The sequence below is a fragment of the Coregonus clupeaformis genome, unplaced genomic scaffold (assembly GCF_020615455.1).
Source record: "Coregonus clupeaformis isolate EN_2021a unplaced genomic scaffold, ASM2061545v1 scaf0632, whole genome shotgun sequence".
Taxonomy (NCBI): Eukaryota; Metazoa; Chordata; class Actinopteri; order Salmoniformes; family Salmonidae; genus Coregonus; species Coregonus clupeaformis.
The window spans coordinates 179,181-198,828 of NW_025534087.1; the positions used below are offsets into that span (position 1 = coordinate 179,181).

At 46.7% G+C, this 19,648-nt stretch overlaps 1 protein-coding gene across 1 annotated transcript; it reads left to right on the plus strand.

The window, feature by feature from the left end:
- The first annotated feature begins 478 nt into the window (after nt 1-478).
- Nucleotides 479-10,956, plus strand: LOC123485254 (tripartite motif-containing protein 16-like). The gene is made up of 6 exons (XM_045216185.1): nt 479-1,075; nt 1,497-1,592; nt 9,514-9,747; nt 9,864-10,023; nt 10,149-10,208; nt 10,445-10,956. Exons 1-6 carry the CDS (start codon nt 479-481, stop codon nt 10,954-10,956), a joined length of 1,659 nt encoding a protein of 552 aa, XP_045072120.1.
- The last annotated feature ends 8,692 nt before the right edge of the window (nt 10,957-19,648 follow it).

A 19,648-nucleotide genomic window follows, 5' to 3' on the forward strand; every position in this document is an offset into this window, starting at 1 on the left:
CATTGTACAGTTTTACAACCACGTATTAGTTATTATGGATGGTTATAGTTAGTGTCATAGCACATTAGTTTAAGGCATTACACAATTCATTAAAAGCATTATACATATGTACTTCATAGAAACTGTTACCCTTTACATATTCTAACCACTCTATTTAATTAATTCCATATTAAGGGCCCAAACCTAGGAACACAAATCTTAGTCTCTATTAACATTGTGGACAGTTCTCTCTCTCTCTCTCTCTCTCTCTCTCTCTCTCTCTCTCTCTCTCTCTCTCTCTCTCTCTCTCTCTCTCTCTCTCTCTCTCTCTCTCTCTCTCTCTCTCTCTCTCTCTCCCTCTAAACCCTCCCTCCCTCCAAATCCAACCCTCTGGCAGAACCAGGAAGTCCCTCCCCCTCCCACAAACTCTCTTCTGTGGAAACGAAACTGATCTGAGTCTCTGTGTCATCTGTCTGTGTAAGAGTGAACAACCGTCCAAATGGCTCAGCAGGGAGTTCTGCTGGACCAGGACCAGTTCTGTTGTTCTGTCTGTCTGGATCTACTGAAGGAGCCAGTGGCTATTCCCTGTGGACACAGTTACTGTAGGAGCTGTATTGAGGGCTGCTGGGATCAGGATGTTCTGAAAGGGGTCTATAGCTGTCCTCAGTGCAGAGAGACCTTCACTCCAAGGCCTAATCTGAGGAAAAATAACATGTTGGCTGAGTTGGTGGAGAAACTGAAGAAGACAGGACTCCAGGCTGCTCCCCCTCCTGCTCTGTGCTATGCTGGACCTGGATATGTGGTGTGTGATTTCTGCACTGGGACCAGAAAGCAGAAAGCCCTCATGTCCTGTCTGGTGTGTCTGGCCTCTTACTGTGAGACTCACCTCCAACCTCACTATGAATCTCCTGCTTTCAAGAAGCACAAGCTGGTCAAAGCCACTGCACAACTACAGGAGAAGTTCTGCTCTGATCATGACAAACTACTGGATGTTTACTGTCGTACCGATCAGCAGTGTATCTGTTATCTGTGTACAATGGATGAACATAAAGGCCATGATACAGTGTCAGCTGCAGCAGAGAGGACTGAGAAACAGGTAAGACCAGAACTACTTGTTGGTGACTGTCTGATAAACAAATAATAATTACAGTAGGAACTAAGGCTGTTTGAATATGAGATCATTAAAATTAAATCAATCCTCAGCAGAACAAATATGAACACAAATCTGGAGTATATTGGGTTTGCTCCCAATGTATCACCATTTTCTGAACTCAAACACTATTATCATTCCGAATGTCCTTTCAGGAGTTCAAAGTTCAGTCTCAACCCCTTGATATATGTACGTCTACCATAAAAACTATAATTATTAACATAGCAACATATAAAATATCTTATGGTAAAGGGACTTCCTCAAGATGTTAGACCTTCCTCTCTATGGACCCTATGTCACATTACTATACTATTGATCTACTGGACAAATAAAGCTTGATAGCTCATTGAAGAGTGATCATCCACAGAGGCAGCTGGGGATGATTCAGCAGAAGGTCCAGCAGAGATTCCAGGAGAGAGAGAAGGAGCTGAAGGAGCTCAAACAGGCTGTGGAGTCTCTCAAGGTGAGTATTATTGACCAGAGGAGACACACCATTTATCTTCTCTCCTCCAGTCAGAGAGAGAGAGAGAGAGAGAGAGAGAGGGGACTCTCTCCAATCCCTCTGACCCCACTGTTGGGAACATGCTGTCTGGACTCTGTTCAGAGAATAGACTGCTTAATGTAACCGACGGGATATGAACCAGGTCTACGGCGGGAGAAAGCAACAGCTTGACCGTTACACCAAGAGGACATTCCCTATTGGGCTGAGGGCCGACACTGATTTTGAAATCGCAGGCGGGGCTACTTCATCACATAACCATGAGTAACCATGACTGACTCATGTCCCCAATACATTAACATGGAGCTCTCTCTCTCTCTCTCTCTCTCTCTCTCTGTCTCTCTCTCTCTCTCTCTCTCTCTCTCTCTCTCTCTCTCTCTCTCTCTCTCTCTCTCTCTCTCTCTCTCTCTCTCTCTCTCTCTCTCTCTCTCTCTTTCTCTCTCTCTCTCTCAATTCAAATCAATTCAAAGGGCTTCGTCGGCATGGGAAACATATGTTTACGTTGCCAAAGCATGTGAAATAGATAATAAACAAAAGTGAAATAAACATTCAGAAATGAACAGTAAACATTACACTCACATAAGTTTCAAAGGAATAGAGACATTTCAAATGTTATAATTCAAGAGAAAACCGAGTGAGCCGTGCGCCAGACCGAGTTCAGGAGGTGAAATGGAAATGAATGAGGGAGAGTTAAGTGAGGTAGAAGGTGTGGTGAAGAGCTCGGAACCAGAGCCTGGCATCAATGGACATGATAAAGCAGAATCTGGTGCAGTAGGAGTTACATTGTAGGACAAAGTGGATCCATACCTTTTGGCAGATCCATTTGTAGTTTCAGGGTGGGTGGGAAAGGAGTTGGGTGCAGTTGAATCAGTGAAGGTAACCTGTAGTGGACTTGTTTGTGTTTCTTCTGACCAGAGGGAGTGGCCGCTCCGTGTCACGCAACTTGGTTCAAGATCTGTTTCTTGCTTTGCTCTTAGGAACAGGGCACCATTGAAAGGAGTGATTTCTGGGGTAGCGTTAAGTGTAGAAGTGGAGCAATTAAGGTTGAAGACTGCTGGTGTTTGTGATTCCCGCCGTTTGGTGGAACGCAGACCCGGTGGTGAGCGTGGTGAAACAGAGGAGTCACTGTCAGTCCTTTTGAGTTTTGAGTCTTTACCCGACAAAGTCATGTTAGGATATATCAGTTATCCTGTTAGAGCTTTTGTGGTGAATCCACTGCTCTGTTTCAGGTGCAACGTTTATGGTCATGTTGCAGCAGTTTGTAGGAGGGAGATTCCAAGATGTGGGAAGTGTGCAGGAGGGCATGGGATAGAGGATTGTGTAGTTTCGGTGGATAAAGTTGTGTATGTCAACTGTTGGGATGCCCATGTTGCTGGGGATTGGAAGTGTCCGGTGCGAGAGAGGCAGGATGAGGTGGCTAGAGTCAGAGTAGTGCAGAAGGTGTCGTATGCTGAGGCAGTGAAGGAAGTAGAGGAGGATGGGTCAAGGGTGAGAGATCCTGAGAGGATCCCTGTGAGTAGTAGATCTGTTCCAGCACAGAGGGATAGGCCAACGAGTGATATATGCTTCAGTAAAGTTAGCTTCTTAGCGTTCATAGCAATGGTTATCAACTGTACCGCAGAAATGGAACGTAAATCACAGAAAATAGATGTTGTGGTGGCAGCTGCAGAGAAGTATTTGGGCATACAAGATTAGACTTCAGAAGAGTTCCAGGGTGTGTTGAGTGGTGGTGTCCCGTCCTCCCAGGCCGTTGGCATGGTGCAGGAGCAGATAGGGTCAAAGTAGTGGAATGGGGTAGTGGGTATTTAATGAGTGTAGGGTTAGTTGGAAGGGTGTTTTTTGTATTATTATAATTTCCCCTTTTCCCATTTTGTGTCACAAAGTATAATGGATTTATATTATAGTCCAGTTGGAGGCGGTAATGCAACATATTGGATGCCAACCGCCGTTAAACTCCAAAGAAGAAGAACCGTTACATTATGTCTATGTACAGTATTGTAACGATGTTCATGTCTCTCTCATTCATTAACTTTCACGGTAGTTGGTTGTGTGGGTCTCTGATTATGAATGGGTTGCTGATATACAGTCGTTGATGGATCTTTATAGAGCTCTGATCAGGACGCCAATTGATAACGGGTGTACAGTTTATGGAACAGAGGTAAAGACTTGGCTTCAGAAGCTGGACAGAATCCAGTATATAGCTTTAAGGATATGTATTGGTGCATTTAAATCAACATCTGTATGTGCCTTACTGGTGGAGGCAGGAGAGATGCCTTGGATATACAGTGTAAAAATTGTCATTATCTTATTGGGTTGAAAGGCTGTGAGGTTGAGCATCCCACTGCTACTGTTCTAGATGACTGTTGGGAATATACTAGTAGACAAGGCAGTGGTTTTGGTTGGACAGTTGGAAAGCTTGCTGATGAGAGTGGTTTGAGGGAGTTGGAGGTTGGCCCTTCTGTGGTGATAGGGGATGTTCCTCCATGGTTACTCCCAGACCCTGTTGTTGATCTAACCTTGGTAGAGAAAAGGAAAGATTGGTCAGAAGTCAGTGATATAGTGAAACTGGTTGACAATTACATTGGTAGAAGTTTTTATGCTTTTCTACCACTTTTCACAGATGGATCCAAGGACCCAGATAGTGGGCGCACAGGAGCAGGCGTTTACGTTCCTGAATTTTATGTGCAGATATGTAGAAGACAAACAAATGAACTGTCAGTATACTCAGTTGAACTGTTGGCAATAATAGTTGCCCTCCAGTGGGTGGAGGACGTACAACCATACACCTGTACATTTATATGAATAGTTTACAGTTTTACAGAAATTCGATGGACCAAGATTTAAAGGTCAGATTAGGAAGGAAGAGGTGGTGTTTACTCAATTGCGCTTAGGACATTGTACATTGATCTCGTCATTACATCTGGTTGGCAAGCATGTGAATGGTTTGTGTCTGGAAGGTATGGTCGATGAAACGGTGGAGCATGTGTTGTTATATTGTTGTAAGTATATTGAAGAGAGGGAAAGATTGAAGTGTAGGGTCATTGAGGTTGGGGGGGGTTGGGGGGGGTTGGAAGGGATTTGGGGGATGGGGGAGGGTCTATTAGAAGATAGTAGGGCTCTTCTTTATTTTCTCAGAAATACTGAGTTAGGTAGGAGGATTTAGAAATGTTGAAAACCGTGATTGACCACACACTCCAGCACAGTAGGTGGCGGCATGCACCTTTAACGTTGGTTTGTGGACCGCCATTATATCATAGAAGAAGAAGTTGGTTGTGTGAGAGATTTGTGGTTCGTGAGGAGGGCTACTATTCTTTTTTCTTTTGGTTCTTGCGTATTTTCTGATTTTAATTTCTCATGGTGGAGGGTTTGTTTATTGGTTTCCACTGTGTATCGTTTAGAGTTGAGAGGGGAGTAGGGGTAGTTTGTTAGGGCGGCGTGATGGCCTCAACCGAGTGGAGAAGAAACGCTGTCGCTTCGGGTGCGTTCCGGAGAAAGGTGTGGAGGAAGTTTTGCTCATGGTCGGCGAACAGGTTGGAGCGGAACATCTGCACTCTGCATCCAGAATTAACAAGGCGGTGGTTGTGTTAATGAAAAAGGTTTGTCTTGTTGCGAGTGGGATTTTTGTGAGGGGTGTGTTGGTGCAGATGTCGCCTCTTTCGATAAGAGTTGTGGTGGCTAATCTGCCTCCGTTTATTACTTACGAACAGACCGCAAGTAGTTGGTTAGTTTTGGTAAATTTGCAAGTGGTTTTCGTGTGCTCTCGGCTTGGGTGCCAAGCGGAATCCGTTAAACATGTCTATTTTCATAGACAAGTGTTTGTTTCTTAACAAACTTCAAGGTTACACAGGGGAGGGGTGGAACACAGGTTTTGCTAGCACAGATAGTTTTCGGTGTTTCTAGTGTGGGGATCATCAGTTATAGGCTATAAGCAGCAATATGATTGATAGGTAGGACAGGTATTGAACCCCGGCTAAATAATCCCTACTCAGATGCGCTAACCTCAACCCTCGTAAACATGCATTATAAAAACCTTCTATATAAAATTATCTCATATTGGGAGTAAATAGCCTCTGAATAGAAAAGAAAAAACACTGCATCTTCCAGCCCACCAATAAATTACATAATGCAACCGTCGCGGTTAGCATATTTACCTCAACATGCCCCTCGCTTGCGTGAGAAGGCAGAGTGCTCGATGCTGGTTGATGAATTTGACAATTAATGTACTAGGAAAATACGTTTTTGTCGACCAGAGGTGACTGAATTAATGTTCAGGCTTATTGATAATCATTATAGTAATGAAGTATAACTTCAATACATGACCATAAAAACAGGTAATAATAAACATGAATCATCATTATATTACTTCAGAGTAATGTGTTTTCAGTCCTTCCTCTTGCGTTAGCAGTGTGGAAAGGGACAGTAAAAAGCTCAGGCAGGAGTTTTCCTGTGAGGTGGAGTGGTGGTTTATCCAGGGAGAGAACTAAACTAATCTTCTGAAATGTCATTCATGGTCTTATGCTGCAATCTATTGGAATTATAAAGCAACTGCAGTAGTACTGAATAAAGTGTTTTTCCTTACTAATCCTTACTAAAATAGTGATTACTCAGAATTGCAAAATAAATGGCAGGGGTACCAGGAGGGAAGAGAGTACATTTTTTACATTTTAGTCATTTAGCAGATGCTCTTATCCAGAGCGACTTACAGTTAGTGAGTGCATACATTTTCATACTGTCCCCCCATGGGAAACGAACCCACAACCCTGGCGTTGCAAGCGCCATGCTCTACCAACTGAGCTACACGGTAGTAGTGCATGGCCAAGTGGTGGTGCGCAGGCCGTGGAGAAAGCGGTGGTGGGGAGGGTTGCAGCTGGGCTACATGAGCTGAGGCAGGTTTCTGTAGTAACGGAGACTCCGGTAGGCAAAGGCTTGGTGGGCTCATCCCAGGAAATATTGCCTGTCATTGGGGAAGAGGCACTGATCAGGGGGGAAGTGCAGGGGGGCAGAGACTGGGGAGGAGGAGGACAGTACCTTGCCAATGGATGAGGAGGAAGAGGGGGGAGGTGAGTCTGCGGGAGCAGAGGACAAGGCGGTCACGTTTTCATACTGCTCATTGGATCCAGAGCTGACAGCCAGTCAGGCTGAGGGCCCAGTATATACGGTGAGAGAACTTTCTAGGTTCCTGATGGAGACTAAAGGGGAAAAATAAGGTTCTGCTGGAGTCTTATTTGATTGATCCTGGAAGGTTTGTAAGGTCAGTACAACACGTGATGAAGAATGAGGGGTTTAGTGTCCTCTCACCCAGGAAGCGGTATAGGCTGAGAAAATGGGTCATGGGTTCTTAAGGGCATGTCTTCAGAATCTGCTTAAATGGATGTTTTTTTCTGGCATGGTGGCTTTTATGGGCTTCTCTACTGGTTTCTGATTGTGGTGATTTCCCTCCCACCTCTTATGGAGATTTCACGGTTAGACTTCCTTAACATGAACGGCGGCAGAGACTGGGGGAATATGTAAAACAAAAACATTAAAATGTCAAAAGAGGTGTGTAAGGGTAGGTTGTTAGTGGTTAGCGCCAAAATCAATGACCTTGTCTTTGCTTTCCAAAATGTGTCTGCACCTAGTACAGGGCTCAGTTCTCTGTTTCACCAGTGCCCAGGCAGGTGTCATATTGGAAATTCCATGTAAAGCTCTTCCAAGATGTCACTTTTTGCTCAAGCTTCCAAGGCTTTTGGGAGAGGTGGGGACAGCAGAAGGGGGAGTTTGAGTCTCTCAGTCAGTGGTGGGATGTAGGGAAAGCCCAGAGATTTAAGATGTTGAGAGAGATGGATGCTCCCAGCTCTTTCTTTTTGGGGTTGGAAAAACAGAGTGGGGAAACCAAGAAAATCCCTTGTTTTACGTTTGTCTGATGGGCGTGTAACTTCTGTTGTGGGGAGATGAGGGAGCCTGATGGGTGGGTAACTTCTGTTGTGAGGAGATGAGGAAGCCTGATGGGTGGGTAACTTCTGTTGTGGGGAGATGAGGGAGCCTGGTGGGTGGGTAACTTCTGTTGTGGGGAGATGAGGGAGCCTGATGGGTGGGTAACTTAAGTTGTGGGGGGAGATGAGGGAGCCTGATGGGTGGGTAACTTCTGTTGTGGGGGAGATGAGGGAGCCTGATGGATGGGTAACTTCTGTTGTGGGGAGATGTGGGAGCCTGATGGGTGGGTAACTTATGTTGTGGGGGAGATGAGGGAGCCTGATGGGTGGGTAACTTCTGTTGTGGGGAGATGAGGGAGCCTGATGGGTGGGTAACTTCTGTTGTGGGGGAGATGAGGGAGCCTGATGGGTGGGTAACTTCTGTTGTGGGGGGAGATGGGGGAGCCTGATGGGTGGGTAACTTCTGTTGTGGGGAGATGAGGGAGCCTGATGGGTGGGTAACTTCTGTTGTGGGGAGATGAGGGAGCCTGATGGGTGGGTAACTTCTGTTGTGGGGAGATGAGGGAGCCTGATGGGTGGGTAACTTCTGTTGTGGTGGAGATGAGGGAGCCTGCTGGGCGGGTAACTTCTGTTGTGGGGGAGATGAGGGAACCTGATGGGTGGGTAACTTTTGTTGTGGGGGAGATGAGGGAGCCTGATGGGTGGGTAACTTCTGTTGTGGGGGAGATGAGGGAGCCTGCTGGGCGGGTAACTTCTGTTGTGGGGGAGATGAGGGAACCTGATGGGTGGGTAACTTTTGTTATGAGGGAGCCTGATGGGTGGGTAACTTCTGTTGTGAGGAGATGAGGGAGCCTGATGGGTGGGTAACTTCTTTTGTGGGGAGATGAGGGAGCCTGATGGGTGGGTAACTTCTGTTGTGGGGAGATGAGGGAGCCTGATGGGTGGGTAACTTCTGTTGTGAGGAGATGAGGGAGCCTGGTGGGTGGGTAACTTCTGTTGTGGGGAGATGAGGGAGCCTGATGGGTGGGTAACTTCTGTTGTGGGGGAGATGAGGGAGCCTGATGGGTGGGTAACTTCTGTTGTGGGGGAGATGAGGGAGCCTGATGGGTGGGTAACTTCTGTTGTGGGGAGATGAGGGAGCCTGATGGGTGGGTAAGGAGGGTTGGGATAGGAAGAACTGGGAAGGAGTGTCACAAGCGGTGGTGTCGAGGCTGACGAAGTGGAGGTGGCTCATCTCCCAAGTGGCATACAGAGGGACGGTGCTGATCATCAACAACTTGGTGGCATCCTCTCTATGGCTTAAATTGGCCATTCTCAACGCCCCCGGTGGTCTGCTTGTGGACCTGCAGTGCAAGTTAGTAAACATTTTCTGGTCAGGGTGGCAGTGTTCTGACTCCCTCAGTGTCAAGGTTAGACACATCAGGAGCTTAGCGGGAGTGAAGGGGCATCAGTGGCAGGGGGTTGTGAGGGCTGCGAGCATGGCAGGGTATAGGTGGAGGGTGCTCTATAAGCTCCCAGTGCTGTAAAGGTCAGGGGTCCTCCAGTGGAGGGTATTACATGGAGCCCTGGACACCAATAGCTGGTTGGCTCGGGTTGACCTGGGAGTTGGGGAGGGGTGTCCGTTTTCTGCAATGACAGACTGTTCATCATGTTTTTTCTGTGTTGCCAGGGTAATGCCATTACTGTTGACGCCTTAGGGTTGAGTTTGAGTTGTACAAAATGATCAACAGTGTGGAGATGTTTCAGGAGGTATGGGGACTCACGGGGGCTGTCTGTACGGCTGGAGAGGAGGGGTTGGATGGACGGTTGGAATGTGGTGCTGGATGGTGTATTGTACTGTGGTGTTGGGTACTGTATAATGTGATTGTGTGGAGGTTGTGGTGTCACGCAATGTGTTTTTAGGAGGGGGGGTGTTAGTGTAATGAGGATGGCTCATTAAAGTAAGACAAGTCTCTCTCTCTCTCTCTTAACAGAGCTCTGCACAGGCAGCAGTGGTTGACAGTGATAAGATCTTTACTGAGCTGATCCGCTCCATTGAGAGAAGGCGCTCTGAGGTGAAGGAGCTGATCAGAGCCCAAGAGAAGGCTCAAGTGAGTCAAGCTGAAGGACTCCTGGAGCAACTGGAGCAGGAGATAGCTGAGCTGAGGAAGAGAAGCACTGAGCTGGAGCAGCTCTCACACACAGAGGATCACATCCATTTCCTCCAGGTAACTCAACTGCCTTGATACATGTGATATGAAATTAAAACTCTCAATCATTTGGTTCTGCTCCCTCTCACCCTCTCTCTCTCTCTCTCTCTCCCTCTCTCTCTCTCTCTCTCCAGAGTTATCAGTCTCTCTCCAGTACCAGTGTATCTTCAGACTTACCCAGCATCGTTGTCCGTCCTCTTCAGTACTTTGGAGATGTGAGTAAGACTGTGTCTGAACTGAGAGAGAAACTAGAAGACGTCCTTAAAGGAGAATGGACCAAGATCTCCACTACAGGTGTGTTGAAAATAATAAGAACATCAACTTTAGACCATTGAAAGTTCCCTACTAGTCATATACATGTGGAATATGGTATGATGATAACATTCCCTCTCTCTGTGAATGTGTTTGTGTGTCTGTAGTGAATATAGTGGATGTTGTACTGCCTCCAGAGCCCAAGACCAGAGAACAGTTGTTACAATGTGAGTCTCTTTATTCTGAAGTAACTAACAGTCTCTTTTTACTGACACTCCTAACAATCCCTCTAGAAATATATAGCAATAGTAGATCTAATCAAAGACTGGGTATCTATCTGACTCCTCATATTTCTCTGATTTGATCTCTGCTGTGCTCTAATCAAAGACAGGGTAGATACAGTATCTGACTTCACTTATTGTTCTAACTCCCCTCATTGGTCTCTGCTCTGCTCTTCTCCCAGATTCCTGTCAGCTCACACTGGACCCAAACACTGCACACAAACGCCTTTCTCTGTCTGAAGGGAACAGAAAGGTGACCTATACAGACCAATTCCAACCATATCCTGACCATCCAGACAGATTCACAAACATGTACCAGGTTCTGTGTAGAGAGGGTCTGTCTGGACGCTGTTACTGGGAGGTGGAGTGGAGTGGGGAGTTGGTTTATACAGCAGTCTCATATAAAGACATCAGCAGAACAGGGGCAGGTAGTGCATTTGGATACAATAACAAGTCCTGGAGGTTAGAGTGTTATAGAGGTGGTTATTTGTTCAGACACAATAATGTTGTGACGACAGTATCAGGCCCTCAGTCCTCCAGAGTAGGAGTGTACCTGGATCACAAGGCAGGTACTCTGTCCTTCTACAGTGTCTCTGATACAATGACCCTCCTCCACAGAGTCCAGACCACATTCACTCAGCCCCTCTATCCTGGGTTTTGGCTCTCTGGTACTGCTGAGCTGGTTAAACTGTAGTAGGGTCCACATAGATACTAGTCATGCTGGTGAAGTCTATAGCTGAGCTGGTTAAACTGTAGTAGGGTCCACATAGATACTAGTCATGCTGGTGTAGTCTATAGCTGAGCTGGTTAAACTGTAGTAGGGTCCACATAGATACTAGTCATGCTCGTGTAGTCTATAGCTGAGCTGGTTAAACTGTAGTAGGGTGCACATACAGTCATGGCCAAAATTGTTGGCACCCCTGAAATTTTTCCAGAAAATGAAGTATTTCTCACAGAAAAGTATTGAAATTACACATGTTTTGCTATGCACATGTTTATTTCCTTTGTGTGTATTGGAATAACACAAAAAAAACAGGAAAAAAGCAAATTTGACATAATTTCACACAAAACTCAAAAAATGGGCCGGACAAAATGATTGGCACCCTTAACTTAATATTTAGTTGCACACCCTTTGGAAAAAATAACTGAAATCAGTCGCTTCCTATAACCATCAATAAGCTTCTTACACCTCTCACCCGGAATTTTGGACCACTCTTCTTTTGCAAACTGCTCCAGGTCTCTCATATTGGATGGGTGCCTTTTCCCAACAGCAATTTTAAGATCTCTCCACAGGTGTTCAATGGGATTAAGATCTGGACTCATTGCTGGCCACTTCAGAACTCTCCAGCGCTTTGTTGCCATCCATTTCTGGGTGCTTTTTGAAGTATGTTTGGGGTCATTGTCCTGCTGGAAGACCCATGATCTCGGACGCAAACCCAGCTTTCTGACACTGGGCCCTACATTGCGACCCAAAATCCTTTGGTAATCCTCAGATTTCATGATGCCTTGCACACAGTCAAGGCACCCAGTGCCAGAGGCAGCAAAACAACCCCAAAACATCTTTGAACCTCCACCATATTTGACTGTAGGTACTGTGTTCTTTTCTTTGAAGGCTTCATTACATTTTCGGGTAAACAGTAGAACGATGTGCTTTACCAAAAAGCTCTATCTTGGTCTCATCTGTCCATAAGACGTTCTCCCAGAAGGAATTTGGCTTACTCATGTACATTTTGGCAAACTGTAGTCTTGCTTTTTTATGTCTCTGTGTCAGCAGTGGGGTCCTCCTGGGTCTCCTGCCATAGCGTTTCATTTCATTCAAATTTCGACGTATAGTTCGCGCTGACACTGATGCACCCTGAGCCTGCAGGACAGCTTGAATGTCTTTGGAACTTGTTTGGGGCTGCTTATCCACCATCCGGACTATCCTGCGTTGCAACCTTTCATCAATTTTTCTCTTCCGTCCACGTCCAGGGAGATTAGCTACAGTGCCATGGGTTGCAAACTTCTTGATCATGTTGCGCACTGTGGACAAAGGAACATCTAGATCTCTGGAGATGGACTTGTAACCTTGAGATTGTTGATATTTTTCCACAATTTTGGTTCTCAAGTCCTCAGACAGTTCTCTTTTCCTCTTTCTGTTCTCCATGCTTAGTGTGGCACACACAGAAACACAATGCAAAGACTGAGTCAACTTCTCTCCTTTTTATCTGCTTTCAGGTGTGATTTTTAGATTGCCCACACCTGTTACTTGCCCCAGGTGAGTTTAAAGGAGCATCACATGCTTGGAACAAACTTATTTATCCACAATTTTGAAAGGGTGCCAATAACTTTGTCCGGCCCATTTTTTTAGTTTTGTGTGAAATTATGTCAAATTTGCTTTTTTCCTGTTTTTTTTTGTGTTATTCCAATACACACAAAGGAAATAAACATGTGCATAGCAAAACATGTGTAATTTCAATACTTTTCTGTGAGAAATACTTCATTTTCTGGAAAAATTTCAGGGGTGCCAACAATTTTGGCCATGACTGTAGATACTAGTCATGCTGGTGGTGATGGTCCCCAGATGTGATGATTCATTCTGCTCTGTTTTTATGTACAATGATTTGATTGATTCGATCTTCAGAAGATGTTATGAATTACAATTCAATGCATTCATATTATTTGTAAGTGCAACGTTTTAATCTTATATATTCACATTAATCATGATGTATGCTGTTAATGTATGTTGGTTTGACAATATGGTAATGACTTTAGTGGTTTCCTCCCCCTTTGTTTTTATTGGTTGTGTGTTGTTGTGTTAGGTTTTCCCCCTGTGTTCCTAATTGAAAATCCATTAACAATGAATCACAAACAAATAATATTCCAGTTGTGTTTAGACAACTTCATGGCTGACATCCCCCAGTTTTGTTAAGACCCATTGAACTGGGTCACATTCTAAATGGTCACTTGTATTGATAGTCCATACTGGGCCTAACTGGGGTTAACCATACTGGAGGGTTTCTTTCTGCACACATATTCCCTCATCTCCAGAACTTTACCTGATGTCCTCTCTCTCTCTCTCTCTCTCTCTCTCTCTCTCTCTCTCTCTCTCTCTCTCTCTCTCTCTCTCTCTCTCTCTCTCTCTCTCTCTCTCTCTCTCTCTCTCTCTCTCTCTCTCTCTCTCTCTCTCTCTCTCGTATCTCGATAGTCCATACTGGGCTTTACTATGGTTCTACATACAGTACCTGTATTGATAGTCCATACTGGGCTTTACTATGGTTCTACATACAGTACCTGTATTGATAGTCCATATTGGGCTTTACTATGGTTCTACATACAGTACCTGTATTGATAGTCCATACTGGGCTTTACTATGGTTCTACATACAGTACCTGTATTGATAGTCCATACTGGGCTTTACTATGGTTCTACATACAGTACCTGTATTGATAGTCCATACTGGGCTTTACTATGGCTCTACATTTTTGTTAGTTTTTCTTCCTCTATAAACTCCAATGCGAAAGGTACTGTTTACTTTAATTTTCATAATGTCATTACGATTTACAGTATCTCACAAAAGTGAGTACACCCCTCATATTTTTGTAAATATTTGAGTACATCTTTTCATGTGACAACACTGAAGAAATGACACTTTGCTACAATGTAAAGTAGTGACTGTACAGCTTGTATAACAGTGTAAATTTGCTGTTCCTTCAAAATAACACAACACACAGCCATTCATGTCTAAACCGCTGGCAACAAAAGTGAGTACACCCCTAAGTGAAAATGTCCAAATTGGGCCCAAAGTTTCAATATTTTGTGTGGCCACCATCATTTTCCAGCACTGCCTTAACCCTCTTGGGCATGGAGTTCACCAGAACTTTGCAGATTGCCACTGGAGTCCTCTTCCACTCCTCCATGACGACATCACGGAGCTGGTGGATGTTAGAGAACTTGCAATCCTCCACCTTCCGTTTGAGGATGCCCCACAGATGCTAAATAGGGTTTAGGTCTGGAGACATGCTTGGCCAGTCCATCACGTTTACCCTCAGCTTTTTTAGCAAGGCAGTGGTCCTCTTAGAGGTGTGTTTGGGGTAGTTATCATGTTGGAATACTGCCCTGCAGCCCAGTCGCCGAAGGGAGGGGATCATGCTCTGCTTCAGTATGTCATAGTACATGTTGGCATTCATGGTTCCCTCAATGAACTGTAGCTGCCCAGTGCCGGCAGCACTCATGCAGCCCCAGACCATGACACTCCCACCACCATGCTTGACTGTAGGCAAGACACACTTGTCTTTGTACTCCTCACCTGGTTGCCGCCACACATGCTTGACACCATCTGAACCAAATAAGTTTATCTTGGTCTCATCAGACCACAGGACATGGTTCCAGTAATCCATGTCCTTAGTCTGCTTGTCTTCAGCAAACTGTTTGCGGGCTTTCTTGTGCATCATCTTTAGAAGAGGCTTCCTTCTTGGACGACAGCCATGCAGACCAATTTGATGCAGTGTGCGGCGTATGGTCTGAGCATTGACAGGCTGACCCCCCACCCCTTCAACCTCTGCAGCAATGCTGGCAGCACTCATACGTCTATTTCCCAAAGACAACCTCTGGATATGACGCTGAGCACGTGCACTCAACTTCTTTGGTCGACCATGGCGAGGCCTGTTCTGAGTGGAACCTGTCCTGTTAAACCGCTGTATGGTCTTGGCCACCGTGCTGCAGCTCAGTTTCAGGGTCTTGGCAATCTTCTTATAGCCCAGGCCATCTTTATGTAGAGCAACAATTCTTTTTTTCAGATCCTCAGAGAGTTCTTTGCCATGAGGTGCCATGTTGAACTTCCAGTGACCAGTATGAGGGAGTGTGAGAGTGATGACACCAAATGTAACACACCTGCTCCCCATTCACACCTGAGACCTTGTAACACTAACGAGTCACATGACACTGGGGAGGGAAAATGGCTAATTGGGCCCAATTTGGACATTTTCACTTAGGGGTGTACTCACTTTTGTTGCCAGCGGTTTAGACATTAATGGCTGTGTGTTTTGTTATTTTGAGGGGACAGGAAATGTACATTGTTATACAAGCTGTACACTCACTACTTTACATTGTAGCAAAGTGTCGTTTCTTCAGTGTTGTCACATGAAAAGATATACTCAAATATTTACAAAAATGTGAGGGGTGTACTCACTTTTGTGAGATACTGTAACAGCATTTGTTGTTAGTTTTTCTTCCTCTCCCCCAGTCCACTTTAACTTTTCTTCTTTATTCCCCGTGGGCTGCCACCTAGTGTCTGGAATACAACTGTATTAAGCCCCTTACAGATGCGCTCATAAATGTACTGCTATTCACAACATGTTTCAGAGATATCAAGATATTATAATGCGTGCATTTGATCAAATGCTCACAGTCAAACAATCAATAATACTGTATGCTTGGATCTTTTCCTGTGTTTGGTCCGGACTGCGTTGACACCTGCAGCAAATCACACCACGGTACTACAGCACCAAGGGGTATGAATGGAAACGGAACGAGACCACTCCTTTTGAGCCAACCTAGGTGCATTGTTTGGTGTGCTCCCGAGTGCGTAGTGTTCACACCAGTCCAAACAAGTTCGAAAACCCCCCCAGCTCCAAACCAATTTAGTGTGAAAGCCCCCTTAGTGAGTCATTATTTAAGATGCAAGGGGATTTGTAGATGAGTGAGTCTGTGCAGTTTGACTGCAATGGATTTGATCTAAAACATGCACAATGTCATGAAGACCACTGCTACTCCATAGAATGAAACCATCCCCTATGAGGACTAATGACCAACTCTGAAACTCACCACACTATGCTGTACTGACAGCATCATCATCACACTAGCATTAATGTTCACGCTCATTTGTCCACATTTAAACTGGTCTAGGTCTCCTTACAGGTTGGACACATGGGTCTAGAGGTCTCTAGTGGTTGAGTCTTGGTCTGGGTCTCACTGGTTCTGTTCCAATCAGTCTTGTCTCCATCTCTGGTATATTCAGAACCAATACACCAACGTCATACACTCCAGACCTGGGTTCCAGTGCTTAAATTGAGCCGGATCTGGCACCTCTCAGATTTGACCTCATTTGTTCCAGCACCTATTTGCCCGGCTCCAGTACCTCACGCGGCATTATTTATACAATTTGTTCACTGTTTGCACTGTAAACATTTAAAAAAGCAATCAGAGTTAAATCAAGTTGCCTCCTGGTTATTTCTCCCACCTCCTAGAAAAACCATAATGTAAAAGTGCGGGGATCCTTCTGTGCAATCATCCTAATGTCACGATCGTCGGGAACAGAGGAGGACCAAGGCGCAGCGTTGAAGACGAACATACTCTTTATTTAGTGATTACACGACCAAAACAACAAAACGATAACGTGACAGTCCACGGTCTAACACAAACCAACTAGAACAAGATCCCACTACTGTGGGAAAACAGCCTGTTTAAATGTGGTTCCCAATCAGAGACAACCAGCCACAGCTGACACTCGTTGCCTCTGATTGAGAACCACACTGGCCAACATAGAAATTAAACAACTAGAACTACAACACAGAAATCTACACACCCTGGCTCAACATAACAGTGTCCCCAGAGCTGACAGTACCCCCCCCTAAAGGCGCGGACTCCGACCGCGCCAACCAAATACCACAGGGGAGGGACCGGGTGGGCAATCCGCCTAGGCGGCGGATCCGGCTCCGGGCCTGATCCCCGCTCCCTCTCCAACCCCCCAAAGTACCCCTGGTCCGGTCTGGCCCCGCTGGCCGGAGCTGGACTGCACACTGGTGGAGCGGATTGCTCTAGCTCCGGCGTGAAGCATCTGACCGGTGCCGGACCAGGCACCTGTGGAACAGGCACGGGACGTGCCGGACTGACGACGCACACCACTGGCTTGGTGTGGGGAACAGGCACGGGCCGTGCCGGACTGACGACGCACACCACTGGCTTGGTGTGGGGAGCAGGAGCGGGCCGGACCGGGCTGGCGACGCGCACCATTGGCTTGGTGCGGGGAGCAGGAACAGGCCGGGCCGAGCTGGCGACGCGCACCATTGGCTTGGTGCGGGGAGCAGGAACAGAATGGGCCGGGCTGGCGACGCGCACCATTGGCCTGGTGCGGGGAGCAGGAACAGGACGGGCCGGGCTGGCGACGCGCACCATTGGCTTGGTGCGGGGTGCAGGAGCAGGCCGGGCCGGGCTGGCGATGCGCACCATAGGCTTGGTGCGGGGAGCAGGAGCGGGCCGGACCGGGCTGGAGACTCGCACCATTGGCCTGGTGCGGGGAGCAGGAACAGGCCGGACCGTACTGGGGACACACACCACTGGCCCTACGCAGGGATCTGGAACGGGCCGGACCGGACTGGTAACACACCCCAGTACCTCTCGCCGTGCCTCTACACCTTCCTTCCCCTCTTCGACCAGTGGCCCCCGTAACCTGGCGGCCTCCTCTGCCAACCCGCTGGGCCGCTCTGTCGCGGTCTCCTGCTGCCCCGTCGTCCACGGCGTTAGCCCCCCCCCTAAAAATGTTATGGGCTTCACTCCTACCCGTGGACCAGGTCTCCATACTTCTCGCCATCCTTTCGCCCTTCTGCTTCCACGTCAAGCCCCTCTCTTCCTCACCCGGCTTGACCCAGTCGAGGAGGCGCTGGATATCCGCTAGGGATTTCACTGGCGATGGCTCCTGGACCCGCTGCTTGGTCCAGTTCTGGTGGGATCTTCTGTCACGATCGTTAGAGTGAGTGGACCAAGGCGCAGCGTTGAAGACGAACATACTCTTTATTTAGTGATTACACGACCAAAACAACAAAACGATAACGTGACAGTCCACGGTCTAACACAAACCAACTAGAACAAGATCCCACTACTGTGGGAAAATAGCCTGTTTAAATGTGGTTCCCAATCAGAGACAACCAGCCACAGCTGACACTCATTGCCTCTGATTGAGAACCACACTGGCCAACATAGAAATGAAACAACTAGAACTACAACACAGAAATCTACACACCCTGGCTCAACATAACAGTGTCCCCAGAGCCAGGGCGTGACACCTAATCCTTCCCCACTGATTTCAGACCTCCTCTCTTATTTCTACATATGTCCATCCACCGACGAAGTGCACGGGGGGGCAGTGCCCGGAGCAGGTGCAATTTGGACGGAGGCTCAGTTCAAGACCAAGCAAACTTATGCAAAATTCAAAGCTGGGCTGTACAACATGCAAAAAGGTAGGGAGCTTGGGCCCGGAAAAGACTGGAGGGTTGAAACTAGCAAAGGAGTGGGTGGAATGTACAGTAACATGTTCTGCCTCCGACGTAAAAAAGCAACAAAGAGCCCTCAGAATAAAGGGTTTTGAACATGCCCAAACAATGGCCCAAAAAATGAGAAATTACCCGGCTCTTCACAAGCACTTCACCACAGCAGCTGAGGATGCCTCCCACGACGGCGTGACCATCACAGCTGTAGTGGCCTTGCCATGGGGATATCCTCGCATGCGTTTGTTAACAATCTAGGTCTTATGTGTCATGAACTTCAACAACTATCTGAATTGTCACTCGAGCTCCAAAAGAGAGACTACACAATTATTAATGCACACATGGCAGTCACCAGGGAAGTGATGGTGTTATTACTGCACACAGGGCAGTCACCAGGGAAGTGAGGGTGTTATTACTGCACACAGGGCAGTCACCAGGGAAGTGATGGTGTTATTACTGCACACAGGGCAGTCACCAGGGAAGTGAGGGTGTTATTACTGCACACAGGGCAGTCACCAGGGAAGTGAGGGTGTTATTACTGCACAAAGGGCAGTCACCAGGGAAGTGAGGGTGTAATTACTGCACACAGGGCAGTCACCAGGGAAGTGAGGGTGTTATTACTGCACACAGGGCAGTAACCAGTGGACAATACAGGATACAGCCAGTTCATAGAGGAGCTGAAGGTGCTTTATGCTCAATACTGGCCAGAGGATGCAGGAGCACTGTATGGAGAAACAGTGATAGAATCTCTCTGCCAGAGGTTTGGCATTGACAGTCCACGTACGGTCATACGGGCCTACAGGCAGTACAGGGACACTGATGGTAATGATAAAGGAGACTTTCCAGATGGACTTAAAGAGATGTTGATGGAGGTCAGCACCATCCCCATCTGCAGATGGACTTAAAGAGATGTTGATGGTGGTCAGCACCATCCCCATCTCCAGATGGACTTAAAGAGATGTTGATGCTGGTCAGCATCATCCCCATCTCCAGATGGACTTAAAGAGATGTTGATGGAGGTCAGCACCATCCTCATCTCCAGTGCAGAAGGCCAGCAGGGATTTTCTCAAATGAATCTGATTTGCACCTTAACCCGCGCCTCTCTGCATACCTCCACCATATCAGGACTACTCTTTCTGAACC